The sequence below is a fragment of the Carcharhinus amblyrhynchos genome, chromosome 11 (genome assembly GCF_965287045.1).
Source record: "Carcharhinus amblyrhynchos chromosome 11, sCarAmb.v2.hapA, whole genome shotgun sequence".
Classification (NCBI taxonomy): domain Eukaryota; kingdom Metazoa; phylum Chordata; class Chondrichthyes; order Carcharhiniformes; family Carcharhinidae; genus Carcharhinus; species Carcharhinus amblyrhynchos.
In genome coordinates this window covers 92,810,744-92,831,281 of record NC_137334.1, presented here as the reverse complement: position 1 = coordinate 92,831,281, position 20,538 = coordinate 92,810,744, and the positions used below count along the sequence as shown (strand labels likewise).

Below are 20,538 nucleotides of genomic sequence, written 5' to 3'. Positions count from 1 at the left end.
CCCGAGGCTCCCTACTCTCCACACACAGCGGACCTGCCCCCACCCCCCACACACAGTGATTGACTGCTCCCTTACCCCTCCCCTCCCTCACCCACACACAGTGACCGCACCCCCCCCCCACCCCGCACAAGCAGTGACAGACCAACCCCCGCGCACACCCCCCCCCCCCCCCACCACTGCACGTGCAGCAATAGACCCTCTCACACACACACACACACACACACACACACACACACACACACACACTCTCTCGCCCTTGCCCTCTGACGGACTCTCTACCCCCATCGCCCCCCCCCCCACACTCCAACTGGACCCCCCATCACACACACACCCTGCAACTGGACCCCTCTCTTCCCCGTGCACCGTGACTGACCCGCCCCCACTCTGGTTAAGGGTTTAAACCCCTGTCACAGGTGTCAAACTAGACTGATTCCTCAACCGGGACCCCACCCAGCGCTCTGCTGCATCACCTCCTTGTTGCTTCACAACGAGAGGGGCCTGTTCCTGGACAGAGCCTAACTGAGACTCCGCTTCTCCAATGTGAGAATCATTCCCTACTCCTGTAACCTCGTGTCCGTCCTCACCTGAGTTCCAGGTTAGAAAATAATTACTTTTCGCTTTTAAATATGAAAAATTTGTTAGTGTTTTGGGCAGGGTGTAGGAAAGAGCTGGCATCGTACAGGGAGGGGATTGGTGGGAAGGGGTTGGCTAATGCATTGGTCTTGTCCAATAGAGCTTGAGGAGTGGAGAGGGGGCAAATCCCCAACACATTGGAATGTGACTTGTGAACGTTCCAAATAAGAAGAGTAACTATTTCCGCTGAGGAACCAGAGGACACAGGTTGTAGATAATTGGCAGAAGAAAGATGGGGGAGATATTGGGCAGAGTTTTCCTGTCCCGCCTGCCACGGAAATTGTAGCGGGTGGGACACCAACAATGCCAAGGTCTTGGGTGGGATTTTCTGGCTTTGGGGGTGACCCAGCAGGTGGTTGTGATCTGGGAGGCGTCGCCTGAAGGGGCGACAGAAACAGACTCAACAGGAACTTTCAAAACTGACTTGGGCAAAAAGGAAGAGAGTGGACTGGAGAGGGATTAATTGGATAGCTCTTTCAAAGATCCAGCAGCAGCACTATGGGCCGAATGGCCTCTTGAACTGTAAGATTGCCCAGCTTGAGTAGCCGGCACTAACCATTGTTGGCATTTTGGTTTAGGTTCTATGCAAGAATGAGGCAGAAGCATTAACAGCAGTCAAACACAAACCTAAGGAGATATCTTATTACAGCAGAAAGAAGCTGGTAACTAAGTGTTTGAAAGTAGGCTGGAGGTTAAAGGGTGGTAGGCAGGGTTAACACCCCCGGGTCTGGACCCTGGGTCCTGAGGAGGCATTGTGGGAGCAGGGCTCTCTGCCAATGGGTAGTGAGTTGGATTGGGATAATCCCACCTTCCAAAAAAGGCAAACCCAGCGGAAACTAGAATTTAAAAAGTAAAGCAGAAATGCAGGATGATCAGTCCATGGTTTCTGAGTGTCTAATCTCGGGCAGGCTAACTGTACAGACAGCATGGGGCAGAGGCAACTGCTTCAATGTGTGCCCATAGCAGTGAGATATGTAAGGGGCAGCACAGTGGTTAGCACTGTCTGTGTGGAGTCTACATGTTCTGCCCATGTCTGCATGGGTTTCCTCCAGGTGCTCCCCACGCTCTAAAAGATGTGCTGGTTAGGTACATTGACCTGAACAAGCATCAGTGTGGCGACTAGTGGAATTTTACAGTAACTTCATTGCAGTGTTAATGTAAGCCTTGCGACTAATAAATTAACTTTACTTTGGGGCGGAGACAGCTGCTCCAGTGTGTGTCCATGACTGTGGGATATGTTAATGGAGACCTGTATGCACACAATGCAGGAATAACGTGTGTCACTGTGTTATATCATAGACTAATTGGTGGGATTTGTCAAAAACGTATCACCACCCCGGCAACATCCAGTCCAGGGGAGCATCTTAATTCAAGCTCAGAAAGCAATAATTGCTGCTTCTGATGATGTGTGTTCTCTCCACACATTGAGTACGCAGCACTGACCTCTCATACCTGCTTCCTGGGAACAGGGGAGGGTTAGGAGTGCATCTCCCATATGCACAATTCCAAGAAAATAATGGGAAGAGTGATGGATAGGAAAGATTTATGGGTCAAATGCAGGTAAATGGGGTTAGCTTAGATGGCCATTTTGGTCAGCATGGACCGGTTTGGGCTGAAGGGCCTGTCTCTGCGCCATAGGTTCTACGAAGAGTGATTGGTTCCACCGCTCGAGATCAGGGAGCCACTCAAACTGCCCATGGCTGGTTTTCTCCCCCCACTTTCCTGCCCCCTCCCCGTACCCCTCAGTGTCCAGGAATCTGTCCATCTTGAACAGGGTCCGTGACCGAGCTTCCACAGTCCTCAGGCTAGAGAATTCCAAGACTTTGCCCCCCTCTGAGTGAAGAAATCCCTCCTTGTCCTAGTGCCAAGTGGTGATCCCTTATTCTGAAATTTAATTCTGAGATAGTTACGTGGGGGCATCTTGAAAATGTCTCATGGGGTATCCCGAGAGTGCAGAAGGGGGCCACTCGGGCTCCTTTGAGTCTGCACTGACCCTCCGATGGGGGATTCTACCTAGGCCCACCCAACGCCTGCTCTATCACTGTCACCCTACGCATTTACCATGGCTAATCCCCCGAACCTAGTTTATAAGTTTATTTGTATTAGTGTCACAAGTAGGCTTACATTAACACTGCAATGAAGTTACTGCGAAAATCCCCTAATCGCCACACTCCAGCTCCAGTTGGGGTACACTGAGGGAGAATTTAGCATGGCCAACCAGCACGTCTTCTGGACTGTGGGAGGAAACCGGAGCGCACGGAGGAAACCCACGCAGACATGGGGAAGAACAGACAGTGACCCAAGCCAGGAATTGAACCCGGGTCCCTGGCCCTGTGAGGCAGCGGTGCTGACCACTGTGCCACCCCACACACCCATTTTGCTGAACCGAGGTGGATTTCCCCCACTCCTTCCCCAAAGAAGAATATAATAGCAACTTTCTACTCGGTTCGAAAGAGGTCTCCAACCAATTCCGTGCAGCACAGCAAGTCCGTACGTACAATAAATAATAACACACAGCAAATCAAAGATGGATTCAGTGAGTGGGTAAAAATTGGGGCTTGATTAACTCAGTTGGCTGGGTGGCTGGTTTGTGATGCAGAGTGACACCATCAGCGTGGGTTCAATTCCTGCAGCGGCTGAGGTTATTCATGAAGACCTCACCCCTCACCTGATCCACTGGTTAAATCACTACCAATCAGCTCTCCGCCCCCCTCCCCAAAGGGGAAAGAGCAGCCTATGGTCCTCTGGGACTATGACGACTTTACCTGAAAGTATGGCAGGGGTGGTTCAACCTGGGGAGTTGAAAGTCATCCAGCTTGGACTAACTGGAAAACAGACCAGGGAATTCTCTAACTGACGAGAGAGAGCCCTGAAACCATGGCGGAGCTGAGAGGTTTTAGCGATTCCAGTACAGAAATCACAAGAACAACAGACAAACCCAAAGAAAGCAGAAAGGGCGACTGGAATGTTCATCTGAAACAGTTGCGGATCAGTTGGATAAACCCCTGGTTAAAACCCATTGGGAATAACTGGGTTGAGATCCCACTCCACGATGCAGGGAGGATGTACTGGCCTTGGAGTGCTCAGGGAGGGTGGGGGGGGGGGGGGGGGGGAGGGTGGGGGAGGGGGTGGTTCATTCACCAGGTATGTGGCTGGAAGTGTTAATTCACAATGTCAGGTTACACAGACTGGCCTGGTATTCCCTTGAGTTTAGAAGATTAAGAATCGATCTGATCTGATTTGATTTATTATTGTCACATGTATTAACATACAGTGAAAAGTATTGTTTCTTGCCTGCTATACAGACAAAACATACCAGTTCACAGAGAAGGAAAGAAGACAGAGTGCAGAATGTAGTGTTACAGTTGTAGCTAGGGTGTAGAGAAAGATCAACTTAATGTCTTAGCTGACACTAAGGTATTTGAGGAGATCAAAGAGAGAAACTATTTCCCTGCAGCAGGGCAGTCAAGGACTAAACGACAGCCAGTCTGTCTGGGATGATGACAGGAAAGGCTTCTTCACACACTCAAGGGTGTGACAGTGGACAGCACCCTCCTCCGACCCAAAACCCCCAAAGAGGCTGGAGGCTGATTATAAATTATTAACGTTCAGCAGAATGTGGTGGGTGTGGGGATATCAGGGGGGTCACACCACCCAGGCCTGGGTTTTACAATCCAGAATGGGTAGGATCTAACCTGGGAGGGGTGGGGGTGACTGCCCTGCCCCCACACACAGCAGTCCCCACCCTCCCCTTGTTCCCTGCAGGCAGCAATCTGTCAGTACACGTGACCCAGACAAAAGCTGGAACAATTCCTCAACTGGCCTTGATTGAAATTTCACAGGATGATGGCCACTCCTGGAACTGCACCAACCATAAGAAATAGGAGCAGGAGTAGGCCATCTAGCCCTTCGAGCCTGCCCCGCCATTCAATAAGATCATGGCTGATCTGAAGTGGATCAGTTCCACTTTCCCGCTTTCTCCCCATAACCCTTAATTCCCTTGTCTGTCAGAAACCTATCTACCCATGACTTAAGTATATTCAGCGAGGTAGCCTCCACCACTTCAACGGGCAGAGAATTCCAGAGATTCACCACCCTTTGAGTGAAGAAGTTCCTCCTCAACTCTGATCTAAACTGACCCCCTCTCCCCTCCTTACTTTGAGGCTGTGCCCTCTAGTCCTGCTGTCCTTTCTAAGCGGGAAGAATCTCTCTACCTCTAACCCTATCCATCCCCTTCATTATCTTATACGTCCATATAAGATCGCCAGCCTTCTAAACTCCAACTCCAGCCACCCCCAGCCCCCTACCCGACTTGTTTGGTTGCTGCAGTATCCACCGCCGCGCCAGGAGGTGGCGGTGTCGCCCCACCCTCCGACCAATGGCGGGGGCTGCCTGTTGCAAAAACAAAATAGCAAGTGGAATGGAATGTGAGGAATGCGGAGCAGGGACCGCGAGCTGATTGAGAGCAGCGATAGTTAGAGAGATCAGAGCGGGAACGTTAAAAAAAATCCCACCCCCCCCCCACCCCCAACCCCAACCCTTACCCACCCACTCTGTGAAAAGGTTGACTTCTCCCACTCTCTCTCTCTGGGTTACACCTTTAGCAAACGTGCCCTTTTTGGCAAGTTTTTGTCTTTTTTTGAGCGTTGGGGGAAAAAAGACTGGACTATTTGGATTCCAGCACTCTCTGCGTGACTTGGGTAATCTCGACAGAGGACTGAAGGAAATATGCTTCTCAGTAATACGAGGAGGGCCAGTAAAAGGGGGGGGGGTGGGTGGGTTAGCTGGAGGGAGGAGGGAGGGAGGGGGGGAAACAGAGACTGAGGGGCATCTCACATGGAGCTGATATTAGAACGGAACTGCTGTAAACCGTCTGCTCAAATTGGCTGGAGCTCCCTCTCTGCTCCAAGGAGGGGTGGGGTTTTGGGGGGCGGGGGGGTAATTAGCAGAGGTCGGGGGGGGGGGTGCTGCCTGATTGAGGTTCTTTTTAAAATGTTGAAGGGACAGAGCAGAGGTTGAGGTGTTTTCAGTTGTTTAGGGGGTGGGGAGGTGCGGGGGAGCTGGAATTCCAGGCTGTCAGTGCGAGAGAGTTTCCAACTGGGAAAGAGAGGAGAGAGTTGTTTATGCAGAGAGTGGCGAGAATGTGGGAACTGGCTCCCACGGGGAGGGGGTGAGGTGAATGGTATCGACTCGCTGAGAGGGAAACTGGGTAAATACACGAGGGAGAGAGGAGCAGAGTATCTGCAAACTGACTCGGGTAATTCTCCAAAATGCAACCGGCTGCCGGTTTGTTTGTTTATTTTGCGTGGCTGAATAACCCACCCCCACCCCGCAGTGTTACCAAGCAAAGCACTGAGCTACTCAGAGAGGCACTTAGATTGATGACCTGAATGGTGATCGGTGAGGGGGGGAGGCCTTAAGGAGCATCTGAAAGAGGCGGGCACTACTGCCTCACAGCGCCAAGGACCTGGGTTCGATTCCCGGCTCGGGTCACTGTCTGTGTGGAGTTTGCATGTTCTCCCCGTGTCTGTGTGGGTTTCCTCCGGGTGCTCCAGTTTCCTCCCACAGTCCAAAGATCAGCAGGTTAGGTGGATTGGCCGTACTAAATTGCCCCTTAGAGGCTAACTGCGGTAAACGCCTGGAGTTTATGGGGATAGGGCCTGGATGAGATTGTAGTCGGTGCAGACTCGATGGGCTGAATGGCCACCTTCTGCACTGTACAGATAGGAGGTTTAGGGAGGGAATTCCAGAACTCGGGGGGGGGGGGGGGGGGGGGGGGGGGGGCGGTGCCAGGCAACTGAAGGCACGGCCGCCAATGGCGGAGCGATTAAAAATGGGATTTGCTCCAGAGGTTGGGATTGGGATGCTGTGGGGCTGGAGGAGGTTACAGAGATGGGAAGGAGCGAGGCAGGGTGGCCGTGGGTCTGAGATACCTGGTTAACCGCCCCGACTCACCACACGTGGTTTCCTGGAACGGGTATGTTACTCCCTATCTGTACCGCATCCTTCTCATTGACATCACTGCAGCATTTTTGCCACTTTTTTTCTTGTGTCTTGTTTTTTTTTATATTTAAAACATACAGACTGCTGGTAGTTATCACCTCCTCCCAGAAGTGAAAGCTCAGGACAGTGGGAAGAAATGTGTAGTCATCGACTTGGATGAAACATTAGTTCACAGTTCGTTTAAGGTGTGTTAATCTTTTTTTCTCTCCCCGTATTCTTTCCAATTTGATTTTACCTTTCTTCTGTCAATCTCCTTGTTTTGAAAGCATTGACCCCTTGCTGTGTCCGGCGGCAGTAATCTCAGACGTTTGAGGTGCGGTGAGGGTAGGAACAGGTGACCTCCGCTTCCTGTTTTCTCCATCATTGGGACTTTTGGTGGGACGTGGGCATTGCTGGCAAGTTATTGCCCACTTGTTGCCATCCCTAATTGCCCCCTGAACTAGTGAAATGGCCAAACAAATTGGCGGGAAGTTGAGAGTCGTCGGGTCTGGAGTCACGTTTGCGGACGTACAGACTAGGAGCAGGATTAGGCCACTCGGCCCCTCAAGCCTACCCCACAATCCAATAAGACCAGGGCAGCCCAATGGTTAGCACTGCTGCCTCGCTGTGCCAGGGAGCTGGGTTTGATTCCCGTCTCGGGTCACTGTCTGTGCAGGGTCTGCACATTCTCCCCGTGTCTGTGTGGGTTTCCTCCCAGGTGCTCTGGTTTCCTCTCACAGTCCACGGATGTGCAGGTTAGATGTATTGGCCATGCCAAGTCACCTCTTAGTGTCCCAAGATGTGTAGGTTAGGAGGATGGTAAATGTGTGGGGTTACAGGGAGAAACCCAGCAAGAAGTCTCACAACACCAGGTTAAAGTCCAGCAGGTTTGTTTGATAGTAAACCCACAAGCTTTCAGGGTTTGCCCCTTCGTCAAGTGAGTGGAGAGTTCTGGTCTCAACCAGAGCATATGCTCTGGTTTACTATCAAATAAACCTGTTGGACTTTAACCTGGTGTTGTGAGACTTCTTGCTGTGTTTACCCCAGTCCAACGCCGGCATCTCCACACCATTACTGGGGTAGGGCAGGGGAGAGGGGTGAGACACTCTGTCAGAGAGTCAGTGCAGACTCAATGGGCCAAATGGCCTCCTCCTGCACTGTAGGGAGTCTGTGATCTGAGTTCAACATCATCACATTCCCAACATTCCCCTGATAACCTTTCATCCCCTGGCCCTTGTAGACCACATTTCCTTCCCTAAAGGGAGGGACTTTATTGACCCAGCTGGGTTTTTTACAACAATCGATGATAGCCATTACTGAGACTAGCTTTATCATCCAGTTAAATCATGGAGTTAAAATTCCTCAGCTGCCCTGGTGGGATTTGAGCCCATGTCCCCACAGTGTTAGTCTGGGCCTCTGGATTACTAGCCCAGTGACATTGCCAGCTTCTTCCCATATCTCTCCTCATGCCTCGGCCTGTTGCAGACTCACTGATGGATCACTGTGATACCCCTCAAACCCACCATCCCCCTCTCCCAGTGTTCAGCCCATCCCAAGTTGCCCTGGTTCTGAGTGGCTCGCTGGGCAGTTTCAGCGGGTAGTTGAGACTCAACGACATTGCTGTGTCTCTGGAATCATATGTAGGCCAGCCCGGGTAAGGACGGCAGATTTCCTTCCCTAAAGGACATTAGTGAACAAGGCGGGTTTCATCGACAATGGTTTCATGGTCATCAGTAGATTCTTAATCCCAGATTTTTTAATTGAATTCCAACTCCACCATCTGCCGTGGTGGGATTCGAACCTGCGTCCCCAGAACTGAGTTCCTGGATTAGAACATAGAACATTACAGCGCAGTACAGGCCCTCGATGTTGCGCCGACCAGTAGAACCAATCTAATGACCCTCTAACCTAAACTATTCCAATGTTATCCATATGCCTATCCACTGACCATTTGAACGCCCTTAAAGTTGGGTTAATAGTCCAGCGATAAACCCACTGGACCTCTCCTAGGCTGTCAGGGGGGGTAGAAGGTGGATGAAGGTTGGTCTATTTTCACGTGGCCATGCCTGAGTAAAGTCTGAGTGTCACAGCCCCTGTAGGCCCCCCCATCCAACCCCACCTTGGTCAATGGGTCATTTCTGGAGACCCAGAATTGTTGAATAGTCCATTCCTTACCATTGTTCTGTGTCAATGGGGAGGGTGAAGTAGTTAGCCATCAGAGCAAGAGACTTGTCCCCCTTTCCACTTCCAACTGAGGAGTGCCTGGGGGGATTGAAAATTTGGTTCATTTACCACGTCAACCTCACTTCAATAGTGTGACCCCCAAGTCCGGCCTCTTGAGCGTGCCCCCCCCAAACCACTTTTAAATCACTCCATGCCTTCAGCTGCCTGGGGACCCTGAACTCTGCAATTCCCTCCCTTAAACCGCACCACCCCCGCCCCCTCCTCTCCTTTAAGATGCTTCTTATAACGGGGACATCACTGCAGTGTCAGCAAAATTAATCTATAATTTCTGGGGAATCCAGACCAATCCTGGGGTGGGGGGGTTGGCAACCCAAAAAAAAGCATAAATTTGCATTTCTATAGCACCTTTTAGATGTACCAAAGTGCAATGCAGCCAATGGCAGCAGTTTGAGAAATGTAGCAGCCAATTGGTACACAGCAAGCTCTCTCAGACAGGCAGATAATGAACAGATCACTTGTTCTAATAGTTATTTAGATTGAGGGTTAGATACCCCCAAGGCACGTCCGCTTCTCGGGCTAATGGCAGTGGATGTTTTACACTCGCCCAATGGATGAAAAATGTCCCTTTCCCACCCCGTTCAACATCTCATCCGAAACCGGGCCCCCTGACAGTGCGGCGGAGCCCCCTCAGCACTGACCCCCTGACAGTGCGGCGGAGCCCCCTCAGCACTGACCCTCTGACAGTGCGGCGCTCCCTCAGCACTGACCCCCTGACAGTGTGGCACTCCCTCAGCACTGACCCTCTGACAGTGTGGCACTCCCTCAGCACTGACCCCCTGACAGTGTGGCACTCCCTCAGCACTGACCCTCTGGCAGTGTGGCACTCCCTCAGTACTGACCCTCTGACAGTGCGGCACTCCCTCAGCACTGACCCTCTGGCAGTGTGGCACTCCCTCAGTACTGACCCTCTGACAGTGCGGCACTCCCTCAGCACTGACCCTCTGGCAGTGTGGCACTCCCTCAGCACTGACCCTCTGGCAGTGTGGCACTCCCTCAGCACTGACCCTCTGACAGTGCGGCACTCCCTCAGCACTGACCCTCTGGCAGTGTGGCACTCCCTCAGCACTGACCCTCTGACAGTGCGGCACTCCCTCAGCACTGACCCTCTGACAGTGCGGCACTCCCTCAGCACTGACCCTGTGACAGTGTGGCACTCCCTCAGCACTGACCCTCTGACAGTGCGGCACTCCCTCAGCACTGACCCTGTGACAGTGCGGCACTCCCTCAGCACTGACCCTCTGACAGTGCGGCACTCCCTCAGCACTGACCCTCTGACAGTGCGGCACTCCCTCAGCACTGACCCTCTGACAGTGTGGCACTCCCTCAGCACTGACCCTCTGACAGTGTGGCACTCCCTCAGCACTGACCCTCTGACAGTGCGGCACTCCCTCAGCACTGACCCTCTGACAGTGCGGCACTCCCTCAGCACTGACCCTCTGACAGTGTGGCACTCCCTCGGCACTGACCCTCTGACAGTGTGGCACTCCCTCGGCACTGACCCTCTGACAGTGCGGCACTCCCTCGGCACTGACCCTCTGACAGTGCGGCACTCCCTCGGCACTGACCCTCTGACAGTGCGGCACTCCCTCGGCACTGACCCTCTGACAGTGCGGCACTCCCTCGGCACTGACCCTCTGACAGTGCGGCACTCCCTCGGCACTGACCCTCTGACAGTGCGGCACTCCCTCGGCACTGACCCTCTGACAGTGCGGCACTCCCTCAGCACTGACCCTCTGACAGTGCGGTGGCGCCCCCTCAGCGCTGCATTCGGAATGTCAGCCTGGAGTTATGTGTTTGTGCATCTGGAGTGAGATTTGAACCCGTAACTGAGCTGGATGGGAGAGGAAGCAGCTGAGGCGTGGCTGATAATGACTGTGTTTGTCTGGGGGAGGGGGGGGGGTGGGGGTGTTTATGGGGAGAGTGTGGTGTCGGAGCATTGTGGGATGGAGTGGAGGATAAGTGTTGGAAACAGATTCTTTCTTCCTGATTGGATGATGCCTTCCCCCTTCCCCCCCATCCCCCCACCCCACAGCCGGTGAACAACGCGGACTTCATTATCCCCGTGGAGATCGATGGCCAAGTACATCAGGTGAGCGTGTGTGAAACAGCGTGGCAGGACTATCTGCAACAGGGGCTCTGTGCCACTGTCCTCCTGGCAAAGGAGGGATGGGGAATTGGCAATACCACTCTGGCAACTGACATCGTCATCCAGAGGCTGGGAATAACAATGGTCAACAGTTCAAATCCCAGCACGGACAGTTTGGGATTGATTCACTCATCTTGGATTGTCATCAAGAATAAAACTGGTTTATTGATATCCCATTGGACAGAATTCCAATGGATCAAACCCCTTCCCGTTCAGTCCCATTGGACAGAATATTAATTGATTCAAATTCCTTCCCGTTTGCCCCCATTAGATAGAATTCCAATGGATCAAACCCCTTCCCATTCACTCCCATTGGACAAAATTCTAATAGATCACTCTCCTTCCTGTTCACTCCCATTGGACAGAATTCCAATGGATCAAACCCCTTCCCATTCACTCCCATTGGACAGAATATTAATGGATTCATTCTCCTTCCCATTTGCTCCCATTGGGTAGAATTCCAATGGATCAAATCCCTTCCCATTCACTCCCATTGGACAGAATTCCAATGGATCCAAACTCCTCCTCATTCACTCCACGCAAACATGGAGAACGTGTAAACTCCATGCTGAGAGTCGAGGCTGGAATCGAACCCTGGTCCACGGCACTCTGGGGCAGCAGTGCTAACCACTGTGCCACAATGCTGCCCCTTCGATTAATCAAAACCCTTTAAATGAGGGCCCATCACCAATCCTTGGGCTGCTCTACTTGTCACAGCCTCCTGGCTTGAAAAGGCTGTTTATCCCAAATCTTGCCAGGTTTGCTGCCCATGTTAATGTGACTCTGACTCCCAGGAAGTGCAATAACCTTTCCTGTAAAACTTTGAATGCTTTTTGTAAATATTATGTTTACTAAACTCGGTCACATCTGGAAAGAGTTTGTTTTGACCTCCAGCATCAGGTAGATAAACGTCATGTTCCGGGATATTGACACACCACCATCTATCAGCACTGACAATGGAACACTGGAGGTTGTTGGTAGCTTCACATATCTAGACTCCACAATCACCAGCAATCTGTCACTTGATGCTGAGATCAACACACGGACCACAAAAGCTGCTGTTGTTATAACCAAGTTGTGTAAGAGAGAACGGCAACCCGAGTGAGAACACCAGACAGAATCTACCAAGCCTGTGTCCTCAGCACTTTCCTCTGCGGTGGTGAGACCTGGACAGCAGGAAAGGCTGAGCTGTTACCATCTTCCCTGTCTCAGACATATCATTGGCAGGACAAAGTCACCAACTCACTGCTGGAGCATAGCAAGTCCATCAGCAGTGCCCATTGCTACGCTGACAGCAATAGGATAAGAAGTTTCACAATACCAGGTTAAAGTCCAACAGGTTTATTTGGTAGCATAAGCTTTCAGATCACTGCTCCTTCATCAGGTGACAGCAATGGGATACAGGGGATCAGGGGTTATGGGGTAAAGACAAGGAGAATGGGGATGAGAAAAATATCAACCATGATTGAATGGCGGAGCAGACTCGATGGGCTGAATGACCTGATTCTGCTCCTATGTTTTATGGATAGTGGGTGGCACAGTGGTTGGCACTGCTGCCTCACAATGTCAGGGACCCGAGTTCAATTCCGTCCTTGGGTGACTGTCTGTGTGGAGTTTGCACATTCTCCCCGTGTCGATGTGGGTTTACTCCAGCTGCTCTGGTTTCCTCCCACAGTCCGAAAGACGTGCAGGTTAGTTGGACTGGCCCTGCTAAATTGCCCCTTAGTTTCCAAAAATGTGCAGGTTGAGTAGGTTAGCCATGGTAAGTTGCCCTTTAGTGTCCAAAAGATGCGTAGGTTAGTCATGGCAAATGCATGGGATTACAGGGATAGGTGAGAGTTAGGCCTGGGTGGGTTGGTCTATTGGAGAGTTGCTGTAGACTCAATGGGCCAAATGGCCACCTTCTGCAGTGTTGAGATTTTATATATTCCCTGACCCAGCCACACTGATCAGGTGGGTAAATGCTGTGTACCAAAAGACTCTGTGTGGAGAATCATGTCCATACCTCTGTTGTAAGGAGTAATAACAGAGGCAGAAGTTCCTTCAACAAAATCCCTTTATTTCCAACAGCATACAGTGTTCCAATTAGCAGTCTAGACTAGGTGTGCCAGAGGAACTGACACGCCTGGTTAAATGTAGAGCAAGAGGCCATCAATTTGGCCCTTAATCAGGGAGTTCCTATCCTATCCACCTCAACAGCCTGATTAAAGATGTTACATAAAGATGCCTGCAGGCAGGATGTGGCGATGCAGAACATTGACACTCACCCCTGTGGGACGGTATCTGACCCCTGGAGGCTGACTGTTTGGAAGGGCAGAAGCTGAGCTGGTTGCGGGTCCAGAGAAAGCAGAGACCAGTGAATCTGATCTTTCTCAGCTCGCTGACTCCCTCTGTAACCAGCGTGGTCGGGACAGACATTGCCAGAGTGGGGCTCCTGAACCACACCGAGCGACGCAACACAAAACTGACCACCCCAATACTGGATGGAAGGCTGCCACAGATGTCCTGGTCCACATGTGGGTCTGGAGCCACAACAATGTGGTTGACTCTCAACTGCCCTTGGGCAACATGGACAATAAATGCTGGCCAGCCCAGCGACACCCACGTCCCACACAGGAACGAGAGAGATTCCCTGTTATCCATGTACCAGTTATACCCATTTATCAAACATGATTTCCCCCTTGTAGAAACCATTTTGACATGTTCTGGGTCACACCATACTTTTCCAGGTGCATTGTTGAGACTTCCTTAATAATAGATTCCAGGCTTTTCCCAGTGACTGCCATCGGGCTAACTGGCCTGTCATTTCTCTCTCCCTCCCGTTCTCCAATAGCGGTTTGACGTTTGCCAACTGCTGGGAACGTTTCAGAATTGAAGGAAATTTGGAGCAGGTGCATCTGCCATCACGGCAACTTATCTCCCTGTAGAACAGCTGGATACAGAGCGGGGATTTGTCAGCATCTGGCCACAGTGGCTTCTCTTGGACATCTTCCTGTTTGTAACAAATAAGATCCTTGTTTTTGTGTGTTTTGTGAAGTCAGGCCCAAAATGCCATGATTGAAGGGCAGAGCAGACTAGATGGGCAGAGTGGCCTAATTCCTCTCCTACGATTAAGGTTTTAAAATAGTTTTTCCGGACCCGATGAGACCCATGTTTAAGGCCAGTGGCATTCAGAAACTATGTATGTGGCGGAGGAAGTGAAACACGCTACATTGTGGCTGTGGAAGGTTCTAGATCTCCCGAGGGGCCACCGTGGTCTGAACCTTTCACACCACGTTCCTTGCTGGGAAATTCCAGCCATCTAGCTACCGGGGAATCCGGGATAAGGAATCTGCATTTCGTGACCCAGCCTCCGTGCGGTCGATTGGAGTCGGACTGGGCACGGGGGCCGCAGAACTCGGTTCTGATCTCCGATTGGATGAAATCGTCGACGGGCTAGAGCCCTGCTGAGGCTGTGACCTGCTTCAAGTAATCCAGGATAGGCTGTTCGGTGAAGCTCCGGCCTGTCCTTGACTACTTGGCTCAGGAAACACGCCACGTTCGTCTCACGCGCGCTTGTTCTCGATTGTCGCAATCCCGTTGGCCGGTGTGAGGGCATCTTCTGAGAGTGTCTCCGCTGATGCAGCTGTCTAAATCTGAATCAACATTAACCTAATCTAAATGCGATGCCAGAGCACCCAAATCCACTCACCTCGATCGCACACAAGCCCTGATCCATTAGAATGTTTTCCAGAATCTTCTGTCCCAACTCTTCCTAAACACAGAAACCAGGAGCAGGAGGAGGCCATTTGGCCCTTCGAGCCTGCTCTGCCATTCATTTTGATCAGGGATGATCATAATCAATGATTTCCCCCCCCACATCCCTCAATCGCTTTAGCCCCTGGAGCTATATCTCATTTCTTCTTGAAATCAGACAATGTTTTGGTCTCAACTACTTTCTGTGGGAGTGAATTCCACACATTCCCCACCCTCTGGGTGAAGAAATTTCTCCTCCCCTCAGTTCTCAAAGGTTTGCCCCTTATCCTCAAACTATGACCCCTAGTTCCAACTCCCCCCACCATTGGGAACATTCTCTCTGAATCTACCCTGTCTAACCCTGTTAGAATTTTATAAGTTTCTATGAAACCCCCTACCACTCTTCCAAACTCCAGTGAATATAATCCTAACTGACTTAGTCTCTCCTCATATGACAGACCTGCCATCCCAGGAATCAGCCTGGTAAACCTTCGCTGTGCTCCCTCTATAGCAAGGACATCCTTCCTCAGATAAGGACAACAAAACTGCACACAATACTCCAGATGTGGCCTCACCAACGCCCTATACAATTGCAGCAAAACGTCCCTATCTCTATACTCAAATCCTCTCGCTACGAAGGCCAACATAATAGTTGCCGCCTTTACTGCCTGCTGTACCTGCCTGATTGATGCACAAGGACACCAAGATCTCGCTGAGTATCCACCTCTTTCAATTTACACCCATTCAAGTAATAATCTGAATTCCTATTATTGCTACGAAAGTGGATAACCTCACATTATCCGCATTATACTGTATCTGTTATGCAGATACCACACACTCAGCCTGTCCAAATCACACTGAAGCATCTCTGCATCCTCCTCACAGCTCACCCTCCCACCCAACTTTGTATCATCGGCAAATTTGGAGATAATACATTCAGTTCCCTTTTCCAAATCATTAATATATAATGTGAACAGTTGGCATCCTAGCACAGATCCCATGGAATCCCACTAGGCACTGACTGCCAATCAGAAAAAGACCCATTTATGCCAACTCTTTGCTTTCTATCCATCTCGAGACATTACCCGCAATCTCATGTGCTTTAACTTCACATGTTATTCCTCAACATGGCCTGCTCTTTTCTCCTTTCTCTGTTCTCTATTTTCCTCTCTCTTTGATTCCGTCATCTTAACCCTTTCCCCTCTCCCGTTCCCCCTCTTATCCATCCACCTCTCCTTTTTCCTCTCTTCCCTCCATCCCTCACTCAAACTCCTTCCCCTCTCTAGTTGTGAATATTACAGTCTGGAGGAGGCTATTGAGCCTCCTGTGCTGGCTGTATAGTGGTGATCTCTCTGTCTCCTCACCCTCACTGTTGCCGTTCTGTATTTCAGGTCTACGTCCTAAAGAGGCCTTATGTGGATGAGTTTTTAAAGAGAATGGGTGAGCTCTTTGAGTGCGTGCTATTCACAGCCAGTCTGTCCAAGGTGAGTCAGTCCCCGTCATTATTAGTCGCACAATCCTGTTGTATCCATGTCCCTCTGGTTGTAAAATCCTATCTTTGGGTAAGGTTTATTTATTGGTATCACAAGTGACTTACGTTAACACGGCAATGAAATTACTGTGAAAATGCATTAGTCTGGCTGATCGTAGATACAGTACAGAAAGAGGCCATTCGGCCCATTGGATCCGCCCAGACCACAATCCCACCCAGGCCCTATCCCCATATCCCTACATATTATTCCCTTGAAATAGTTTAGGTTAGAGGGTCATTAGATTCGTTCCACTGGTCAGCACAACATTGAGGGCCAAAGGGCCTGTACTGCGCTGTAATGTTCTATGTTCTATTCACCCACTAATCCCTCTAACCTACGCAGCTCAGGACTCTAAGGGGCAATTTTAGCATGGCCAATCAACCTGACCCGCACATCTCTGGACTGTGGGAGGAAACCAGAGCACCCGGAGGAAACCCACGCAGACACGAGGAGAATATCCAAACTCTACACAGACAGTGACCCGAGCCGGGAATTGAACCCAGGTCCTTGGAGCTGTGAAGCAGCAGTGCTAACCACTGTGTCACCATGCCGTTGGTTTAGGGTCAGCCCAGGGTGGGGAAACTTGTCCAAGCTCTTTGAACAGCTGCTAACATTTTGAGAGAGCTCTTTTTCACAGAAGAGTAAAGCCAGGTACCCCAGGCAAAATCAGGAAGATGGACTTTCAGAAACATCTTAAATTTGCTGAGATAATTGGAGAGATTTAATGAGGGAATTCCAGAGTTTAGGGTCCAGGCGGCTGAAGGTACAGCTGTTCAAAGAGCTTAGACAAGGTCCCCCACCCTGGGTTGGCCCTGAACCAACCAGAATAGGGGATTTTCACAGTAACTTCATTGCGGTGTTAATGTAAGCCAACTTGTGACGTTAATAAATGGGGACCAGGATGCTAAAGAATTGGGGAGGGCAGAGATGTGAAGGATTTTATCCGGATGTGACGGAGATTGGGGGCGGGGGCGGGGTGTTGGTGAGCTGAAGGTCATGGAGGGATTTTAAATTTTGATTTGATTTATTGTTGTCACATGTATTGGGATACAATGAAAAGTATTGTTTCTTGCACTCTACACAGACAAAGCATACCGTTGATAGAGGAGGAAAGGAGAGGGTGCAGAATGTAGTGTTACAGTCACAGCGAGGGTGTAGAGAAAGATCAATTTAATGCAAGGTAGGTCCATTCAAAAGCCTGACAGCAGCAGGGAAGAAGCTGTTCTTGAGTCGGTTGGTACGGGACCTCAGACTTTTGTATTTTTTTTCCCGATGGAAGAGGGAATGTCCGGGGTCTGTGGCCTCCTTGATTATGCTGGCTGCTTTGCCGAGGCAGCGGGAAGTGCAGACAGAGTCAATGGACAGGAGGTTGGTCTGAAAATCAGGATGGGAATTTTTCAGTTAGGGTGCCGTTTGGATAGCACGGGGAGTGATGGGCAGATTGGACGTGGGGGCGAGTTTGGGATACGACGGTTTTTGGTTACTGACCCTACGCTGATCCCCCAATTCCCCTTTGTTTCACAGTATGCTGACCCTGTAGCCGATCTCCTGGACAAGTGGGGAGCTTTCCGGTTCCGTCTCTTCCGTGAATCCTGCGTCTTCCATCAGGGCAATTACGTCAAGGATCTCAGCCGGTTAGGACGGGATTTAAACAAGTTAATCATCATCGACAACTCTCCAGCCTCTTACGTCTTCCATCCAAACAATGCTGTAGGTCACCGATTGTCACGTGCTCCCCATCAGTCCCCTGCATATCTGTGTGTTCGCTGTCTGATCGCTTTCAGAAGGCGTGCTCTCGGATAAGGAACGTAGGAGAGGGAGTAGACCGTTTAGCCCGTTCTGCTATTCAATTAGATCAAGGCTGATCACCTCTCTCAATGTTACCACCTTGTTCTAGCTCCGTAGACCCTGATGTCAATGTCTCCTGCAATTGTATCAATCTCTGTTTTGAGTACACGCAATGACTGAGCTTCCACAGCTCAGAGGGAGAGAATTCCAAAGGTTCTCCGCCCTCTGAGTGAAGAAATTCCTCCTCATCTCAGACTTAAATGGCCTTATTCTGAGATTATGTCTCCTGGTTCTAGACTCATCTCCAGGGGAAACATCTCACTCACATCAACCCTGCCAGAGTTTACACCCTGTTGGAATTCCTCACTCCCTGCCCCCAATATGTCAACTGTTGGAAAAACCTGTCTAGGGAAGGAAACCTGCCTTCTTGCCTAAAGTTTTAGGGATGGCACAGTGGTTAGCACTGCTGCCTCACAGTGCCAGGGACCCAAGGTCAATTCCAGCCTCAAGTCGCTGTCTGTGTGGTGTTTGCACATTCTCCCTATGTCTGCGTGGGTTTCCTCTGGGTGCTCCAGTTTCCTCCCACGCTCCAAAGATGTGTGGGTTAGGTACATTGACCATATTCAATTGCCCCTTAGTGTCCCGGGTTAGAGGGATTAGCGGGGTGAATATGTACAGTTACGGGGATAGGGCCTGGGTGGGATTGTAGCCAATGCAGACTCAATGGGCCAAATGGCCTCCTACACTGTAGGGATTCTAATATGTGATTGAGATTTTGATCCAGCCTCTTGGTAATTTCCATTACGTTGGTGAATCACACTGTAAAATCCAGAGGCCCAGGCTCGGGGGGGATAGGGGTTCAAACAGGGAGGTGATGGCCCAGTGGAATTATCGTTTAAATTATTAATGTAGAAACTCAGCTAATGTTCTGGGGACCTGGGTTCGAATCCTGCCACAGCAGATGGTGGAATTTGAATTCAATAAAAAAAAATCTGGAATTAAGAATCTAGTGATGACCATGAAACCATTGTCGATTGTTAGAAAAACTCATCCCATCTGGTTCACTAATGTCCTTTAGGGAAGGAAATCTGCCGTCCTTACCCGGTCTGGCCTACATGTGACTCTAGAGTCACAGCAATGTGGTTGGCTCTTAAATGCCCCTCTGAAATGGCCAACTGAGACACTCAGTTCAAGGGCAATTAGGGATGGGCAATAAATACTTGTCCGATTGTTAAAGAAACAGGTTTACACGGGCAGCTTGGTGTATGAGGATTAGCAAGGAAATTTATAAAAGAAAGACTTGCATTTCTATAGCGCCTTTTGATCATCCCGGTTCACCCCAAAAAGTGTCATCACCAATAGTTAATTTGTACACAGAATGATCCCACAAAGAGCAATGTGACAATGACTAGATCATCCACTGTGGGGTAAATGTGGATGAATGTCGAGCTGTGATTGTGGGACCCTTCATGCCCTCCTGAGGGGCAAGATACGGCCCCAGTGTAACACCTTGACCTTGGTGGCAGGGTGGGTTAGCACTGCTGTCTCTCCAGCGCCAGGGACCCGGGTTTGATTCCCCGGCTTGGGTCACCTGTCAGTGTGGAGTCTGCACGTTCTCCCCGTGTCTGCGTGGGTTTCCCCCGGGTGCTCAGGTTTCGCTACCCCCCCCCCCCCCCCCCCCCCCCCCCAAACAGTGAAATTTGTGGATGAGGTGGATTGGCCGTGCCAAGTGGGCGGGGTTATGGGGATAGGGTGGAGGGGTGGGCATGGGTGGGATGGCTGTGTCAGAGTCGGTGCAGAGTTGATGGGCAGAATGGTCTCCTCCTGGGAATCCGTGGCCCGGATTCCTCTGCACGATTCGGGAGTTGGGAATGTGAACTGTGGATGGGGAAGAGGACAGAACGGGGACAAATGCCGAGATCCTCACATCCAGATTGTGAGCAAACGAGCAAGTGGGGAGAGGTCTACTGGAAGTTACTAATGTGCCGTTTCTCCTCCTCCTCCTTATTCTCATTCTCATTTTCATTTTCCCCCAGGTGCCCATCACATCCTGGTTTGATGATATGCATGACATGGAGCTGCGGAACCTCATCCCTTTCTTTGAGAGACTCTCGAAGGAGGACAATATTTTCACACTGCTTCAGGAACACAAGTCCAGCCAGCGCTGAGCCGGATGGAGACTGAACGGGGTTGTGGAGCCCACCCCTCACCTCCACCACCCCCCCCCCCCCTTCCCCCTCCCTCTCCCCAAACCCCACTCCGGCAGAGAGCGGTCTCCTCTGGAGCTGTGGTTTGTCTCACCAGCGTGCCTTTACCGTCAGAGAGAGAGAGAGAGAGGGGAACCCGGGATGAACAGTGCGGCCGTCTGCAGAACTGCGAGTGACCGACGGATCCGGCCTGGCAGCGCTTCTCCGGAGAGAGCTCCTTCCACACTCGGACACTCCCAACCGCAGCCTGGGTATTGGGGTCGTGTGTCTA

General features: G+C 50.9%; 1 protein-coding gene across 2 annotated transcripts in view; it reads left to right on the top strand.

Moving 5' to 3' along the window:
- The window catches only part of LOC145350348 (carboxy-terminal domain RNA polymerase II polypeptide A small phosphatase 1-like), a 35,916-nt gene extending 15,625 nt beyond the window's left edge, over window positions 1–20,291 (top strand). The window contains exons 3-7 of one of the 2 annotated variants that reach the window (XM_080199584.1): window positions 6,717–6,821; window positions 10,892–10,948; window positions 16,132–16,224; window positions 17,797–17,982; window positions 20,097–20,291. In XM_080199584.1, the coding sequence (XP_080055710.1) occupies window positions 6,717–6,821; window positions 10,892–10,948; window positions 16,132–16,224; window positions 17,797–17,982; window positions 20,097–20,228 (573 nt within the window). In that variant the 3' untranslated portion in view covers window positions 20,229–20,291. The remainder of the gene's footprint in view (window positions 1–6,716; window positions 6,822–10,891; window positions 10,949–16,131; window positions 16,225–17,796; window positions 17,983–20,096) is intronic. The other variant, XM_080199585.1, reaches the window with a different exon arrangement.
- Window positions 20,292–20,538: the final 247 nt, after the last annotated feature.